The following is a 16761-nucleotide window of genomic DNA, read 5'->3' on the forward strand; positions in this document are numbered from 1 at the left end:
TTTTTAGAGTCCTGGAGACCTCATCCATCAAGTTGCCTCCCCCATTTGGCCATTCCACGGCTGAAACAGTGCTGGGCCAGCCAATCCGATGAAAGGATCCCTCTTTCCCGCAATTCCTGCGATCCTCCATCAGAGATGACTTTACCTTAGGCAGGCAAAACAACTTGGCAGGTGGGCCATGGCACCAAGTGCTACATTTGAGTACCGAGAAGAGAAACAGAATAGGTGAGGGTTAGTATCCAATTATAACTATCATGTTACTTATGTTTTAGTGCTAATGACTAACAACAGAGATGCAGTCTGTACAGTTAATCAGCAGCTCTAGTCAGGATATGCTAAACTGAAGTAGTGAGTCTTCAGCCGGGATTTAAAAGCTGAAACCGAAGGGGCATCTCTTATAGTAGCAGGCAGACCATTCCACAGTTTAGGGGCCCTGTAACTAAAAGCTTGACCTCCCATCGTTATTTTATTAATCCTTGGAACCATAAGGAGACCTGCATCTTGAGGTCTTAATGTGCGCACTGGTTTGTAAGTCATGATAAGTTCAGACAAGTAAGGCTGACCTTGGCCATTTAATGCTTTATATGTCAAAAGGAGGATTTTGAAATCTGCCCTTAACTTAACAGGGAGCCAGTGTAAGGATTTAAGAACTGGAGTTATGTGTTCGTATTTTCTTGTTCTTGTAATAATTATTGCAGCCGCATTTTGGATTAACTGGAGGCTGTATAGAGAACAGTTTGAACATCCAGTGAAAACCGCATTGCAGTAGTCAATCCTAGTAGAGATAAATGCATGAATTAATTTCTCAGAATCCTGTTTATTTAGAAATCGCCTTAATTTCCTAACATTTTTAAGATGGAAGAAACGTGTTTTGCACAACTTTGCAATATATAGTAAGGGTGACAGCAAGAAGGGTGCATGGCGTGACATCTGGACAGAGGAAGGAGGAAAAGGAAACCTGGTGGGTGGAATGGAGAAGTACAGATGAGTATACAGAGGAAGAGGATGGCAAAGAAGAAGTGGGATAGTCAGAGAGATGCAGAAAGTAGAAAAGAGTACAAGGAGAAAAGGCGCAAGGTGAAGAGAGAGGTGGCGAAGACTAAAGAAAAAGCATATGATGAGTTGTATGAGAGATTGGACACTAAAGAGGGAAAAGGACCTGTACCGATTGGCTAAACAGAGGGACCAAACTGGTAAAGATGTGCAGGAGTTTAGGGTGATAAGGATAAAGAAATGTACTCACAAGCGAGGAGAGTGTGTTGAACAGATGGAAAGAGAACTTTGAGAGGCTTATGAATGAAGAGAATGAGAGAGAGAAGACATTGGATGATGTGGAGGTAGTGAATTAGGAAGTGCAATGGATTAGCAAGGAGGAAGTAAGGACAGCTATGAAGAGGATGAAGAATGGAAAAGCCGTTGGTCCAGATGACATACCTGTGGAAGCATGGAGGTGTTTAGGAGAGATGGCAGTGGAGTTTTTAACCTGATTGTTTAATGGAATCTTGGAAAGTGAGAGGATGCCTAAGGAATGGAGAAGAAGTGTACTGGTGCCGATATTTAAGAATAAGGGGGATGTGCAGGACTGTAGTAACTACAGGGGGATAAAATTGATGAGCCACAGCATGAAGTTATGGGAAAGAGTAGTGGAAGCTAGGTTAAGAAGTGAGGTGATGATTAGTGAGCAGCAGTATGGTTTCATGCCAAGAAAGAGCACCACAGATGCGATGTTTGCTCCGAGGGTGTTGATGGAGAAGTACAGAGAAAGCCAGAAGGAGTTGCATTGCGTCTTTGTGGGCCTGGAAAAAGCATATGACAGGGTGCCTCGAGAGGAGTTGTGGTATTGTATGAGGAAGTCAGGATTGGCAGAGAAGTATGTAAGAGTTGTACAGGATATGTACGAGGGAAGTGTAACAGTGGTGAGGTCTGCGGTAGGAGTGACGGATGCATTCAAGGTGGAGATGGGATTACATCAGGGATCGGCTCTGAGCCCTTTCTTATTTGCAATGGTGATGGACAGGGTGACAGACGAGATTAGACAGGAGTCCCCATGGACTATGATGTTTGTTAATGACATTGTGATCTGTAGTGAGAGTAGGGATCAGGTTGAGGAGACCCTGGAGAGGTGGAGGTATGCTCTAGAGAGGAGAGGAATGAAGGTCAGTAGGAACAAGACAGAATACATGTGTGTAAATGAGAGGGAGGTCAGTGGAATGGTGAGGATACAGGGAGTTGAGTTGGTGAAGGTTAGTGAGTTTAAATACTTGGGATCAACAGTACAGTGTAATGGGGACTGGGTGGAGAAGAGTGTCAGGAGTGATTTGTGACAGACAAATATCAGCAAGGGTGGCATGGTGGCACAGTGGTACTGCTGCTGCCTCGCAGTTAGGAGACCTGGGTTCGCTTCCCGGGTCCTCCCTGCGGTGAGTTTGCATGTTCTCCCCATGTCTGTGTGGGTTTCCTCCGGACGCTCCGGTTTCCTCCCACAGTCCAAAGACATGCAGGTTAGGTGGACTGGTGATTCTAAATTGGCCCTAGTGTGTGCTTGGTGTGTGGGTGTGTTTGTGTGTGTCCTGCGGTGGGTTGGCACCCTGCCCAGGATTGGTTCCTGCCTTGTGCCCTGTGTTGGCTGGGATTGGCTCCAGCAGACCCCCGTGACCCTGTGTTCAGATTCAGCAGGTTGGAAAATGGATGGATGGATGGAAATATCAGCAAGGGTGAAAGGGAAGGTCTAGAGGGTGGTAGTGAGAACAGCTATGTAATATGGGTTGGAGACGATGGCACTGACCAGAAAGCAGGAGAAAGCTGGAAATGGAAGCGTTAAAGATGTTAAGATTTGCACTGGGTGTGACAAGGATGGATAGGATTAGAAATTAGTACATTAGGGGGTCAGCTCAAGTTGAGAGGTTGGGAGACAAAGTCAGAGAGGCGAGATTGCGTTGGTTTGAATATGTGCAGAGGAGAGATGCTGAGTATACTGGGAGAAGGATGCTAAGGACAGAGCTGCCAGGGAAGAGGAAAAGAGGAAGGCCTAAGTGAAGGTTTATGGATGTGGTGAGAGAGGACATGCAGGTGATAGGTGTAACAGAACAAGATGCAGAGGACAGAAAGATATGGAAGAAGATGATCCACTGTGGCAACCCCTAACGGGAGCAGCCGAAAGAAGAAGAAGATTCATACAGAATTTATAGTAATGTATGCGTTATTCCCTGCACTTGTTGGTGTTGGTTGCCATAATTTACATATGCAATCGTCATACAATTAAACAGTTCAATAACTTTCTCAAACTCACTTAATCCAAGTCAGAGTCCAAAGGAATCACAACGTGTCTTAACAGAACTGGGTATGAGGTGGGGTACAGCCCCAAACAGGGTGCCAGTCTATCGCAGGACCCTCATGCACATACACACACACACACTTACAGCCGACAGTTAACCTAACCTACACATCTTTAAAGATGTGGCATTAAAACCCACTCACACATGGAAAGAAGGTGCAAAAAACACAGGATACAAAACCATGACACTAAATCCATGGAACAGCAGCGCTAACCACTGTGACACCGTGCTGCCTCCAGTACAATTCATCATCATCGTCGTCATCATATTCACCAGTGCAAAAGAATTTTAAAAACTTGTATTAATTCCACAACATAAGGACTGCAACCTGCTCAGTGAATACAATGCACGTCAAAAAGATTTAAACTTATTTTTTGGATTTTCAGGTAAGGTTATTATGGACTTGACAATTCAAAAATCGTATAATGAAAAAAAAAAAAAAAAGGGAGTGCACATTCCAAGAGTTATGCAAACAGGTTCACTCCTTAATGAACAGGAACCAGGCAGCAGCGTGAATCTCTCCCGGAATCAGCTTCCTGAACTGAGCTGCCCGCCCTTAAGAGATCAGTTGTCAGCCACCCGCCTTCTTGAACCCCCCATGAAGTAGAGAAGTCAGTGATGATTCATGCTTAGGTGAGAAAACTTTATTCTTTCTTCAGCGTGAGATGGGCTTTAGGAAATGTAAAGCTTACGATGGAATATTGTGTAAATGTAAGTGAAAACATTAATATTCAAAACTCCACTCCATCATGGTTCAGAGCAAGTAAACAATTAAGAGAAAATATGCAGAAACACGGCAGCAGAAGTCGCTGCCGCTGCCGTTGCTTCTCCCCGAGGGAGAGTTTTGTTAAACCAACAAGCCTGACAAAAAATACAAAGTGATTCATGTGTGAATAGTGCAAGTGAAAGCATCAATTACAAAAGATTTTTTTATTTTATTTTCATATATATTTTATGGGCTACATATAGCGCCTTTGCCAAGTTGCATTAAATATAAAACTCCCGTACTTTCATCCCTTTCAAAGCACACTAAATCCAGTTCAGGCGTGAGTCAGGTGGTCCCAGAGGCTATACAAGCTTCCACAGGTGCTAAGCAAGAGCAAAATCTGAAAGGAGCGCAGGTCCATCGCAGGGCCCATTTACTTCATACTTCATAAAGCAAGCCGTTGGAAGTGAGGAGAGAACTGGAGAAAATCAATTCAGATGTGCAGAGAGCACCCTGGTTAAACACCCGTGACTGGAGCTATCAGGTAGCCGTGCTAACTACTGTGCCACCATGCAGTCAGACTAGAGTGCAGTTGTTTCAATATATTTTTATACTTGAGAAACATGTGCGTGAAGCAACTGAGGGTCACACAACTGAGCTGTTATTAATGGGTAATGGTCCGACACTGTACCATAGCAGATTACACAACGACTGACCCACTTGCAATTCCAGTTCTTCTTGATATATCGCCTTTAATGCTTTGCAAAGTGTCAACAAAAGAGCCCCAATCGATGAGTTACAAATATTCTGAAAGGTCAAGGAACATACAAAGATAGTCCAAGTCTTTACAAGCTACAACACCCATCAAATAAATTTATATCGGTTATCTGATGACAATATTCATGCATCGACTGAATATCAAACCCTTTCTGTTCAGCTCATTATAGATGTGCAAGAAACAAAAAAAAAAACAAATGAAAAGGAAAGTTTGCTCCTCAGACCCTGCTATAAGAGATACTTACTTGTAATTTGAATAAAATCACAGCTCCTCCCAAAGATGAGAGCCAATAAGAAAAAGACTAATCAGCTACTTGGCTAATCAGAGAATGAGATTTAAGCTTACCTGTACTTGGCCCCCTGCCCAAAATTGGAAACCACATCAAAAAAGACTTAAAAACACATTAAATCTGAATCCAGGAGACTTCAAGTGTAATCACGCACTTAACACAGAAATATTAAGATGTCTCTCTTTTAAAAAGGACTTATATTATTAAATTCTGCTTTCTTCCTGCATTCCAGCACCAGGTGAGGTGGGGGGCGGAGCTAACAGGGGGACAGGTGTATAAAGTCAACAGTCTGTTCCTTCTTAGTTACATCAAGACCTGAAACCAGAGAGTAACACTCAAGCACTGGGGAAACAGGTAAGGCGTCTTTCTTCAGTACTCCGAGAACACCTCTGGGCTCCGACTTGCATTGTTAGTAAGCTGGCTAGCAATCCACATTCAGGAGATAATGTGGGGTTATTTTATTTATTTATGTATTTTTATTAATGACATGATAGAAAGGAAGTTTAACGTTTAACTGTTTGCTTTCAGCATTGACCGAATAAATAGGGGCCATGGAGGAAGACAGGTGTATGAAATATGAAAAGTTTATTGAATGTGTTGCTTGGGATTTGCAGGGTGTGGTAAGAAGCTTATCAGCTTTAGATATTTATAAACGTGAAGTTGGGAGCCGTTCCAGCTTCTTTAGCAGTAATGTATAGTAACATTAGAAGCACCGATGACATTTTAGATTGGGGCTACCTAAGTGCATCTATTAGGCACGTCGTGCGTTGTAAAAAGACTTTAACAAAGGCTTTGTTTGTGTTACAATGCAATAAGCACTACAGGGAGTCCTTAAGGCTGCCCTTCTAAAATGTACCCTTATCAGCCAGAGTTAGAGACAGTGTATATTTTAAATGATAAAAAATTATAAAAAAAAAAATGATTTATGCTTGAAATAACTGGTTACTTTAGAGTGATGTTTTATGAAGCAGCCTTTATTTCACATGTTGGGTTCTCTCCAAAATGGTTAGGGACAGCCAAATAATACAAATTACTGATCTAAACTGTCAGTTAGAGGACAACATCAGATCATTCCATTCATCAAACAGAACCACTCCTTCTTTTATTAGCATATGAATGTTTGTTTATTTAAAGCATTTCAGAGATTAAAACATAAGGTGACTGTTTACAACTGTATGCTTTTATATTCTTTTGAATGGGGAAGTCAACCATGAATGCAAAATAGGAATCTTAGTTTCTTTAAAATAAAATAAGTTAGGCAGCTGATTTTTTTTAACAATAAAAAGTCTAGAGTGATATCCATCCATTTTGGAATCTGATCAATTCAGTTCAAGTCTGTCCTGGGTGCGAGGTACGATCTGAGCCTGGATTGGGCAGCAGCTGAAGTAGTTTTATATGCCCACCATGTTTATTGTGCAGATCAAGTATAAGTCTGATGGTGTTTGGTTTCTTAGATTCAAGACAGGTGATGTGGGTGACATTCACTAAGCCCTCTCCCTTGTCTGCTCCTCCAATCTACTTTTATGCATAAGTAATTCTTTAGGATTTTCTTTAGTCATTCATTAAGTAGGATCAAAGACATATCAAGGCATGGTCATTAGCATAAAGGCCCAGCCATTTTCTCTGCAGTACCCTGAGGGGTCTATCAAGTCATCTGGTCCCACCCAGTACAACACACGTATTGTACTTTACTACACTGCAGCCGTGGCATCTGAGACAGAAGCATTTGTACTGAACTGGATTCTAATAGAAACAACATGGAGCAGAAGTCCTAGCATGTACCGTAGAAGATCCACCAATTTAAATATTAGTTATTATAATTTACTTAGCAATTAAACAAACAGCACACACTATTTCTATGACTTGAAAGACTTTTCCGCAGATTTATCTAATTCTTTTTTTCTTTTTTTCCAACAGAACACCAGCACCATGGTGAAGGGATTGATGTCAATTTGTTTAGTCCTTGTGGCTGTCTCCTACAGCTTTGCCAAACTTGACAAACCCATCAAAAAGGAAAAGAGGCCTCCACAGACTCTCTCCAGAGGTACGCTTATGTTAGCAGTCCTTTTCTAGTATGGCATCATAGGGGAACTGCATGCCATAGCATTACACACAAGGCAGGAAGCAGTAATGGATAGCGCACCAGTCCATGTTATTTAATAGTCCCCAGTTAAACTATATTTAATTCAGCTCATTTAATCATAAACGCTACATTCATCCATTTTTTGCCACTTATCCAGGTCCAGGTTATGGGGACAGCAGTCTCAGCAATGATGTCCAGACACCTCCTCCAACTTGTCTGGGGGGATTCTGAGGCACTCACAAGCCAGCTGAGAGGTTTAATCTCTCCATTGTGTCCTGGGTCTGCCCTGAAGTCTTTCCCAGTTGGACGTGCCCAAAAATCATCTTCTAATTAGATGCCTGAACCATCTCCTGGCTCCTTTCCATGCAGAAGAGGAGCAGTTCTACTTTGAGCTCCTTCCTAATATCTGCTCTCCTCGCCCTTTTCTAAAGCTGAACACAAACATCATTTGAAGGAAGTTAATTTCCGACACTTGTATCCACAATCTGTTTCTATCAGTCACAACTCAAAGCTCAGGACTATGGATGAGGGGAGGGATAAATGGAGAGTTTTGCCTTTCGGCTCAGCTCTTCTCCACAACCGACCAGTACAATGTCTGCGGACACTGCTCCGATCTGCCTATCGCTCCCCCTTCATTCGTGAACAAGATTCAGAGATCCTTAATGTTCTCCGGTTGAGACATCACCTCATCAACAGCCCGGAGAGGGCACTCCACCACCACCCTCTTCATAATCATTCCCTAGCAATTATTGACATGCCAAGATATCAGAGTACCAATCAAATGTGCCACTCAAATTATCAGCTCAAACTTTAATGCCAGCCTGCGTTTAGAAACATAACTGGCCTTTTCATTTTGTCAAACATTGTTCTCCCATTCATTTTCTGATCCTGATCCTTACTCCAAGTCCATTTTGACAACTCCAGTTGCAACATAGGGTTGGATCAGGAGATAATCCATCACAGTGTAGACTCTAACCTGCACACATTTGGGAGGAAATCCACAGGGACAAGTGAAGAATGTGCATACAGAACACAGAGGTGACACAGACTTGAACTTAGTCTCCGGGACCTGTTAGACGGCAGCACTCACCACCATGGCACCAACAAAGCACAATTCAAACATTAATCTGAAACATTTTAATCACCTTAGCAGCACCCATATACAGCACTAGACACATATGCACTGCAGGAAGAGCAATGAATAGAAGTAGTTTAAACTGAGCCCTCAAGAATTGACTGCAGCCCCAAACTCGTTTTGCAGGTTCTCTTTCTTAACAGCGGAGTGTTCTTTTGTCCTACCTTGTATGCACTAGCTTGTGGTACAGTAAATTCTTTATGTGGCATAAGTTACTGTTCATTTGCCCTCTTTCTCTTTTTTCCAATTAACAGCATTCTTCTTACTTACAGGCTGGGGTGATGAGCTTTTCTGGACTCAAACATATGAAGAAGCTCTGTACAGAGCCAGGTCAAAGTAAGTATGACTTCTCAACTTGTTGAAAATGAGCTTTCCATTCTTTAGCCTTTTACATGTTAATGCTTTTTTTTTTTCTTTAACAGCAACAAGCCACTTATGGTTATCCACCATTTGGAGGACTGCCCACACAGCCAAGGTAATCTCACTTTTCTGACCAACTAATGTCATTCTTTGTATTTCAAAGATGAATTACATATTAAATGAGTTGAGTGAAAAGATCTTCAATGTGTACGGTCAAGATCATGGGGTTGTAAATCTTGGTTGGCCCATTATCCTGAAACTCCATGACCTCAGGATCCTTCATCTGTATGACATGACGAGACATTATTGAACTTAATTCGGGGTTGTGGGGGGTGCTTGAGACAATCGCTGATGCAAATCAGCCACCTTAAAGAGCATTTAACATCCATCCATCCATCCATTTTCCAACCCGCTGAATCCGAACACAGGGTCACGGGGGTCTGCTGGAGCCAATCCCAGCCAACACAGGGCACAAGGCAGGGAACCAATCCTGGGCAGGGTGCCAACCCACCGCAGGACACACACAAACACACCAAGCACACACTAGGGCCAATTTAGAATCGCCAATCCACCTAACCTGTATGTCTTTGGACTGTGGGAGGAAACCGGAGCGCCTGGAGGAAACCCACGCAGACACGGGGAGAACATGCAAACTCCACGCAGGGTGGACTCGGGAAGCGAACCCAGGTTCCCAGATCTCCCAACTACGAGGCAGCAGCACTACCCACTGCGCCACCGTGCCGCCCGCATTTAACATTGGAACTGAAAATGTTTTTCCCATGACGGGTGTGTATAAAACACACAAGTCATAAGAGGTGAGGATAATAAAATGGCTGTGGCCCTCTAAGAACTGGCCATTGGCACACAGTTTCTCTCTCTTTGTGTAAGAATTACATTACTTGCCAATATCTTGCCGTCACACTGCGTCAGTTTAGAGCTGCCAGTCAACCCAATCAGCCCATTTTTGGAATGTAGGGGGGAAACTGTTGCAGACATGGGGGGAAAAATTATAAATTTCAAATTAATCATAATGGGGCGGCACGGTGGCGCAGTGGGTAGCGCTGCTGCCTCGCAGTTGGGAGATCTGGGGACCTGGGTTCGATTCCTGGGTCCTCCCTGCGTGGAGTTTGCATGTTCTCCCCGTGTCTGCGTGGGTTTCCTCCGGGCGCTCCGGTTTCCTCCCACAGTCCAAAGACATACAGGTTAGGTGGATTGGCGATTCTAAATTGGCCCTAGTGTGTGCTTGGTGTGTTTGTGTGTGTCCTGCGGTGGGTTGGCACCCTGCCCAGGATTGTTTCCTGCCTTGTGCCCTGTGTTGGCTGGGATTGGCTCCAGCAGACCCCCGTGACCCTGTGTTCGGATTCAGCGGGTTGGAAAATGGATGGATGGAAATTAATCATAATATTATAGTTTAAAAGATTAAGTATGGGTCCGAACTTTTTATAACCTTGTCCAGACAAGACTTAAATGTTAAAAGTGAAAATGGATGACAGGATTTTTACACTCTCCTGCATCTTCATCTGGCTTTGAAATAAAGTGCAGACGTCAGAGTCTATCTGCACATAACATGTCTGCTATTTTTTTCGGTATTTATATTTGCATGGTTTGTGATTTATGTGTCCCAGAATCCTAAAATGTTTAACATTTTTTACTATAGCTCTGAAGAAAGTTTTTGCAAACCACAGAGAGATCCAGAAAATGGCTGAGGAAGATTTCATTTTGTTGAACCTTGTGGTGAGTTGAGATTATTTTTATTTGTTCTCTCTTTAGAAGTTTATTCAAATTTGTGCTGGCTGGCTACTCTACTGTAAATGTCATTTCCCAAACATTTGGGATGTCACTGGGGTGACAGCACTTTGAGCTACATTGTTTGTATGAACATGTGCTACAGAAATAAATGTTGTTGTTGTTGTTGAACAACTTTGGATCCTACCCTGAACCCAATGCTGCAGAGGTTAGCTCCTCCAATCCACAATGAAAATAAGCAGGTTCAACAAATGGATGATGTCATTTATTTGTAATTGAAGAATATTAATTAATTATTTATTAATTCATTTTTCTGAAAATTATCTTTTAGTTTGAAACAGCAGACAAGAACCTTGCCCCTGATGGTCAGTATGTTCCCAGAGTCATTTTTGTAGGTAAGTTGAGAAAGCAAGTATATGCTAATTTTTATTATACGACATTAATTATAGTACAATTTATTAGTGAAGCATCTTTTTCACACTCGCAGCACAATGAAGCTGTAATAGAAAGCATGCATCATTTAATGCAGAACCTTTTTACAGTGAATATCATCCCAAGATATTTTAGAAGACTAATAATAATACAACTGTTTAGCCAGCTTTAATACGACCACATTCCAGGAAGACTGAGTGACTCCCCAGCAGCCTTGGCCACTGTGCCAACTGCTAATTTAATATCGTAGAATCCATAACTACATGGCACATTTCACAAAGCATTAAACTGAAATTGCTTTATAAATGACAGATACAGTATGTAGAAAAGGAAGGGATGAGTAGAGGGTAGCATACATACTTCTTGATTTTGGCATCGAACAGAGCATTTTCTGAGCACATCACAGGGCACACTAACTTACACAGGGCCAAGCAGCCTTTTCCTATATCTCTTTGCAATGTGAGGGGGAAACCTGAGAAACCTGGAGAAGCCCACCTGAAAACAAGGAGAATACACAAGCTTCACACAGATAGTGACCGGGCAGAACTTTGAACCAGGTTTCTGGATCTATGAGGCAGCAGCAACTCAAAGGACAAGCCAATTAAATTATATTCTTTCATAAAAGAAAAGTAAAACTGAGTTACTAGTGTTTCTCTGCTTCCTTCTGGTTTCACATAGTGAACATAGTTAACTGAAATCCGAACAATTGTGACAAGAACAGGCCATTCAGCCCAACAAGCTCGTCCATTCTGTTCACATTGATTTCCAAAACAACATCAATGTAATTTGGTAGGTCCACAAACTTCTCCTCTCTACCACACTACTTAATCCCTTTGTTGAAAACTTTCTAACATTTGTGCGAAATCTGCCCATGAGTTTCCAACTGTGCCCCCGTGTTCATGTTGAACTCATTTTAAAATAACAGTCTCGATCCACTGTACTAATTCCCTTCATAATTTTAAACACTTCAATCCTGTCACTTTCTAATCTCCATTTGCCTAAACTCAAAAGGTTCAGCTCTTTTAGTCTTTATTCCTCCTCGCTCTCCTCTTGACTTTCTTAATCGCTGCTTTGAATTTTTTGTAAAAATTCAAAAGATTGAAATGGTTGTTTCAAAATTTTTATGACTTGAGTTGACTTTGTTTTGATGTGGTGTTGCCAAGCTTAACAATGCAATTTGTTTACTTGAAAAGCTTATTTAGTCTCTACATAATCAGACGGTAATCCCTTTGGCGGAGAGTCCAAGCGCCTTAAATCTTAGCTGAGCATTTTGAAAAGAACGAAACCCAGTCTGTATATGAGAGATTGGTGGGCTAGCTGTACCATTTGTGATTTGACATTTTATTTAAGCAAATCATAACATGCAGAGTAGAACTCATCTTGTTTTTTCCGTCCTCCCTGTTGCCACCCCATTTTGAATCCTTAAGCATTTGCAATGCAACAGACATCTCAGGTCCTCCGCTGGCTCTGCTCTATCAAATATATTTTAATAGTGCAAAGCACACAGAAAAGAGACAGTGCAGTAATGCTATATGGTATAAAAGTTAAAGAAGGGAAACATGAATTCTGCAAACACCAATCAATAAATAAGAAGACAGCAGTATTTCTTAGATTAAAAGTTCTAGCTAATTTATAGGCAATAGTAGTAGAATTGCCATACATACAAAGTTCAGTGATGTTCTTATTTGTATGTCTAAACAACCTGAAACACGTCACTCCTTCCTGGCACCATGACTCAAAATTCTTTACTTACCTTTTGTACAAATGCATGTAGGAAGTGTGGGACGAGTAGAGCCAGTGCTATGCTGTGACTGCTTCACCACCGTTTTCCATGATCTCTTTTCCTGAGCTGCGGTGTTCCCATACTGGACGGTGATCCCTCTTGTCAGTACACTCTCCATGGTGCTGCAGTAGAAGTTCACCAACATTTATTTCCACATAATACAATTTCACAAGCATTTGAGGATGTGAAGGTGCTGCTGTTCTTTTTAAATGATGCCAATGGTGTTTTGTGACCAGTTTAGTTTCTTTGAGACGTGAAGACTGAGAAAGTTGAAACTGTCCCCTCTCTCTACCAGTGCCCCATCAATGGAGACTTGTGAGTGGTTCACCTGTCACGTCCTGAAGTCCAAACTTCATTTGATAAATAAACTACAAAACAAAGGTGAAGGGGGATTCATCTATGCTGAATGGCCTCTTGTTGCAAATCTTTTCTTCTGTTCTTAAAAATCAGGACTTGTGATTCATGCCAGAATATCATTTTATCCAGTTGAGTTAATAATAATGATAATATTATTATTATTATGATGATGATGATGAAATTTCAATTATATAGCACTTTTCTTGCTACTCAAAGAACTTAGACAGATGGGAACCACTTCAATCACCACCAATGTTCAGCACCCACCTGGGTGATGGAACAGCAGCCATGATTACCCCACTACACTCACCACACATTTGCTATTAGGTGATTTATACCACATATATTCACAGCACACCTTCTTCATCACTGCTTTGGGCCAATGGGATCCACACACCAACCACAGGGTAAGCACCTTCTGCTGGTCTAACCAACACCTCTTCTGGAAGTAAGCCAAGCTGTTCTAGATGGTCTCCCATCCAAGTACTGGCTGGGTCTGAACATCAGGTGGATGACTTGTTCGGAAGCGTATGGGGTATGACCGCTGGGATTATGAATTAGGGGTTGCCAACTTGTGAACTGGTTTTCAGTAGTGCACTTGATGTGGAGCAAGTCCATGTTTTTCACAATGTATTTGATCTTATGGTTCCTATCGGCCTCTAACCTGCTTCTTACTGAGCATCATAGCCTGGTGAACAATTAAGCAGCGGCGCTGAATCAATTAATTTTCCATATTTTTTTAATGAAGTGCATAGATGGATGTGTTGTGCGAGAATGTAGCAGATGTTTTATAAAAGAAAATTTACTCAAGAAGAAAACTACTTACTAGTTTTTGGTATACTTTTTATATTTTTCTTGAACTTTTTTTAAGTCTTAATTACTTTTTGGGAACACATAAAACTCACTTAATTCAGTTTGAGAGCGTAAAGAGCCCAAGGCTCTCCTAGCAGTAGAAAGAGTACAATCCTAGACAGTATACTAGCCCAATACAGGGAACACACACACACACACACACACACACACACACACACACACACAGGGACAATATTTAGAGTTGTCATTACACCTTCAATGCATGTCTTTAAGAATGTAGTGAGAAAACCAATACAGACACAGGAGACTATAAGGCTGATGCCCAGACGCCAGTCTGTATCCTTCACACTGCATCTGGGGGTCAGCAGTGCTAACCACTACACAGCTGTGCTCTTTAATCTACTCTTTGTACAAATAAAAAGTGTGTATAAATATAATTTCATGAATTTTTGCTCTTTAACATATAGGATTTTTTGGCATGAAATTAAGCTTGAACCCTCAAAAATAAGTATAAAATTAAAACACCTCCAAAGGGAAGTGCAATGCATTTCAATTATTTTGTTTACATATTTATGCAACTGTATGCTCTGGTTAAAGTTATTTCCAAAATAAATCTTTAAAATACTGCAAATACCAATAGGAAAACTGTGCTCATGGATTCAGTTACTAACTTTTAAAGAAATCACAGACACCCCAAAGATATGGTTATATTATATTATATTATATTATATTATATTATATTATATTATATTATATTATATCCAAGAAGACTAAACACTCATTATAATGGCATGTCGTTTTTGAATTGAGCGCCGTGGCTCTCTGCTCATCCCTGTATGTGGCCTCCTTCCATCAATTCCTCCAAATTTATCAGTGCTTCATCATCAAGTTTAAAGCTTAATATTAAATTCCCGGGTCCTCCCTGCGTGGAGTTTGCATGTTCTCCCCGTGTCTGCGTGGGTTTCCTCTGGGCGCTCCGGTTTCCTCCCACAGTCCAAAGACATGCAGGTTAGGTGTATTGGCGATTCTAAATTGGCCCTAGTGTATGCTTGGTGTTTGGGTGTGTTTGTGTGTGTCCTGCGGTGGGTTGGCACCCTGCCCGGGATTGGTTCCTGCCTTGTGCCCTGTGTTGGCTGGGATTGGCTCCAGCAGACCCCCGTGACCCTGTGTTTGGATTCAGCGGGTTGGAAAATGGATGGATGGATGGATATTAAATTCATTGAAATTACCTGATAATTAATGAAATTAAATTAATTAATGTAATGTAATTAATGAAAGGCTCCTCAGCCACACATGTTCATGCTGCTGTCCTTCTCTGCCCACACCAATCTTTCATGTGCCTGTCTACAGGTTATTTTATTAAACATTTCAATTTTAAGTAGTTATTTAAAAATTCACCTTCCATTTTTAATTCTTGTTTATTATTTTTTTTCGGTATGCCTTGAATCACAGTTGTGATTATGTACTGAGTTTATTTATGAATTTATTTTATGTCATTACAAAAAAGCTCCTTTTCACAGACGCACTGGCTGTGAATGACAATTGTAATAACATTTCAAAGATGCCTTTATTATTTCTGACAATACGAATACCGACATCCACCCTTCCAGAACTGGTTTTAGGGAGGTTTGTGTGAGGGGCATGCATGTACTAAAGGGACCAGCTTGGGCCCCATGGGTTTTCAGTCCAATGTGCACCCTGGTGTGTGGGGTAGGGAGCCCCTCACTGTGGTTTCCAAGAGGGAGATTGAGAATCACTTGCAGGAGTTTGGGAGACGACGTTAATTTCTGGTAGACTCCCTTAACTTCCGTGAGACTTGGGATGTCTGTGAATAGTTTTTCCTCCATTAAGGTTAGACAGAGTGTATCCCAACAATAAATCCATTCCTTGTCTTGCAGATCCAACTCTTACCGTAAGAGCTGACATTACTGGGCGCTACGGAAACCGTCTCTACGCTTATGAGCCAGCAGATATTGGCCTGCGTAAGTATGACCCACGTTTCTCTCTTGTTACTAGCATGTGTAAATGGGTGTGAGAAGGAAGGCTGTCTTCTTTGAGGTGGACAATTTACTAGGGCTCCAGACAGGTAACCTAAGGTGGTGTAGCAACATCGGAACCCCAGAAAACTACAATAGACTGGCAGACGAAAGACTGTCACTCATCAGAAACACTGAGAACACTGAGAATGAGAATAAACTGTGAAGGATTACTAACCTGAAAACAAACATTTCATAAGAGTAATGAACTAATTGTGTTTCTTTTTTGACCAGTGGCCAGCAATATGGAGAAGGCAAAGAAGCTACTGAAGTCAGAGTTATAAGAGAGATGATACCTGGATAACCTCTAAGAGGTCACAGAACTTCCCAGGATTTCAAGGCCGTGAATGAACACTGGACGAGCTGTTTAGCAGCTGAGCACTGATGTTTCAGTTTCGGATGAATTAGTGACTTAATTTGGTTTTCATTAGGGTGTGGTTGTTGCAATAAAAATATGTTGTGTATCTTTTTAATAAAGCAAGCTGTTTCCAGCAATTATTTTTAGACACCTTAATAATGGCTTCTGGATGCATTAACATGCATACTTTTAAAGTGAATTTCCAACAGTATTTGACCCCTTTTTTCATCAATGCCATTAAATACAGTACTAAAAATAATATAAAATAGCATTCTCCAGGGTCGTAGGAAAGCTGAGGCCTACACCAACACCAATGTGTACCATTGGTCCTTCACAATCTACATCTGATAACAGGTTTAATGCAAGTTGAAAATGTCTTGGTGAAAAATAATGTCAACCAACTGATCACTGTGGAAGATAGATGGTACACTTGAGTCATCCCTAAACCCAGATTAAGATTACACAGACTAAAATTATTAATAAAAATAAACATATGTTAGAGTTACGTTAAACAAGGGGAGCACAAAGACCAAATAGCACATGCTCGGGT

At 41.4% G+C, this 16761-nt stretch overlaps 1 protein-coding gene across 1 annotated transcript; it reads left to right on the plus strand.

The window, feature by feature from the left end:
• The first annotated feature begins 5342 nt into the window (after nucleotides 1–5342).
• On the plus strand, nucleotides 5343–16346 carry LOC114663346 (anterior gradient protein 2 homolog). The gene is made up of 8 exons (XM_028817018.2): nucleotides 5343–5462; nucleotides 7026–7152; nucleotides 8599–8662; nucleotides 8749–8801; nucleotides 10344–10420; nucleotides 10764–10827; nucleotides 15716–15799; nucleotides 16088–16346. The coding sequence occupies exons 2-8, from the start codon at nucleotides 7038–7040 to the stop codon at nucleotides 16135–16137; spliced, it is 507 nt and encodes a 168-aa protein (XP_028672851.1). The 5' UTR covers nucleotides 5343–5462; nucleotides 7026–7037; the 3' UTR covers nucleotides 16138–16346.
• The last annotated feature ends 415 nt before the right edge of the window (nucleotides 16347–16761 follow it).

Source organism: Erpetoichthys calabaricus, chromosome 13 (genome assembly GCF_900747795.2).
Source record: "Erpetoichthys calabaricus chromosome 13, fErpCal1.3, whole genome shotgun sequence".
NCBI classification, from domain to species: domain Eukaryota; kingdom Metazoa; phylum Chordata; class Cladistia; order Polypteriformes; family Polypteridae; genus Erpetoichthys; species Erpetoichthys calabaricus.

What these genes read in the sequence shown, in the direction of transcription:
- LOC114663346 (XM_028817018.2), top strand. Translation starts at nt 7,038, where the DNA reads ATGGTGAAGGGATTGATGTCAATTTGTTTAGTCCTTGTGGCTGTCTCC. An exon ending in TCCACAGACTCTCTCCAGAG is followed by an intron (nt 7,153 to 8,598) that starts GTACGCTTATGT and finishes TCTTACTTACAG; the next exon opens with GCTGGGGTGATGAGCTTTTC. An exon ending in TCATTTTGTTGAACCTTGTG is followed by an intron (nt 10,421 to 10,763) that starts GTGAGTTGAGAT and finishes ATTATCTTTTAG; the next exon opens with TTTGAAACAGCAGACAAGAA.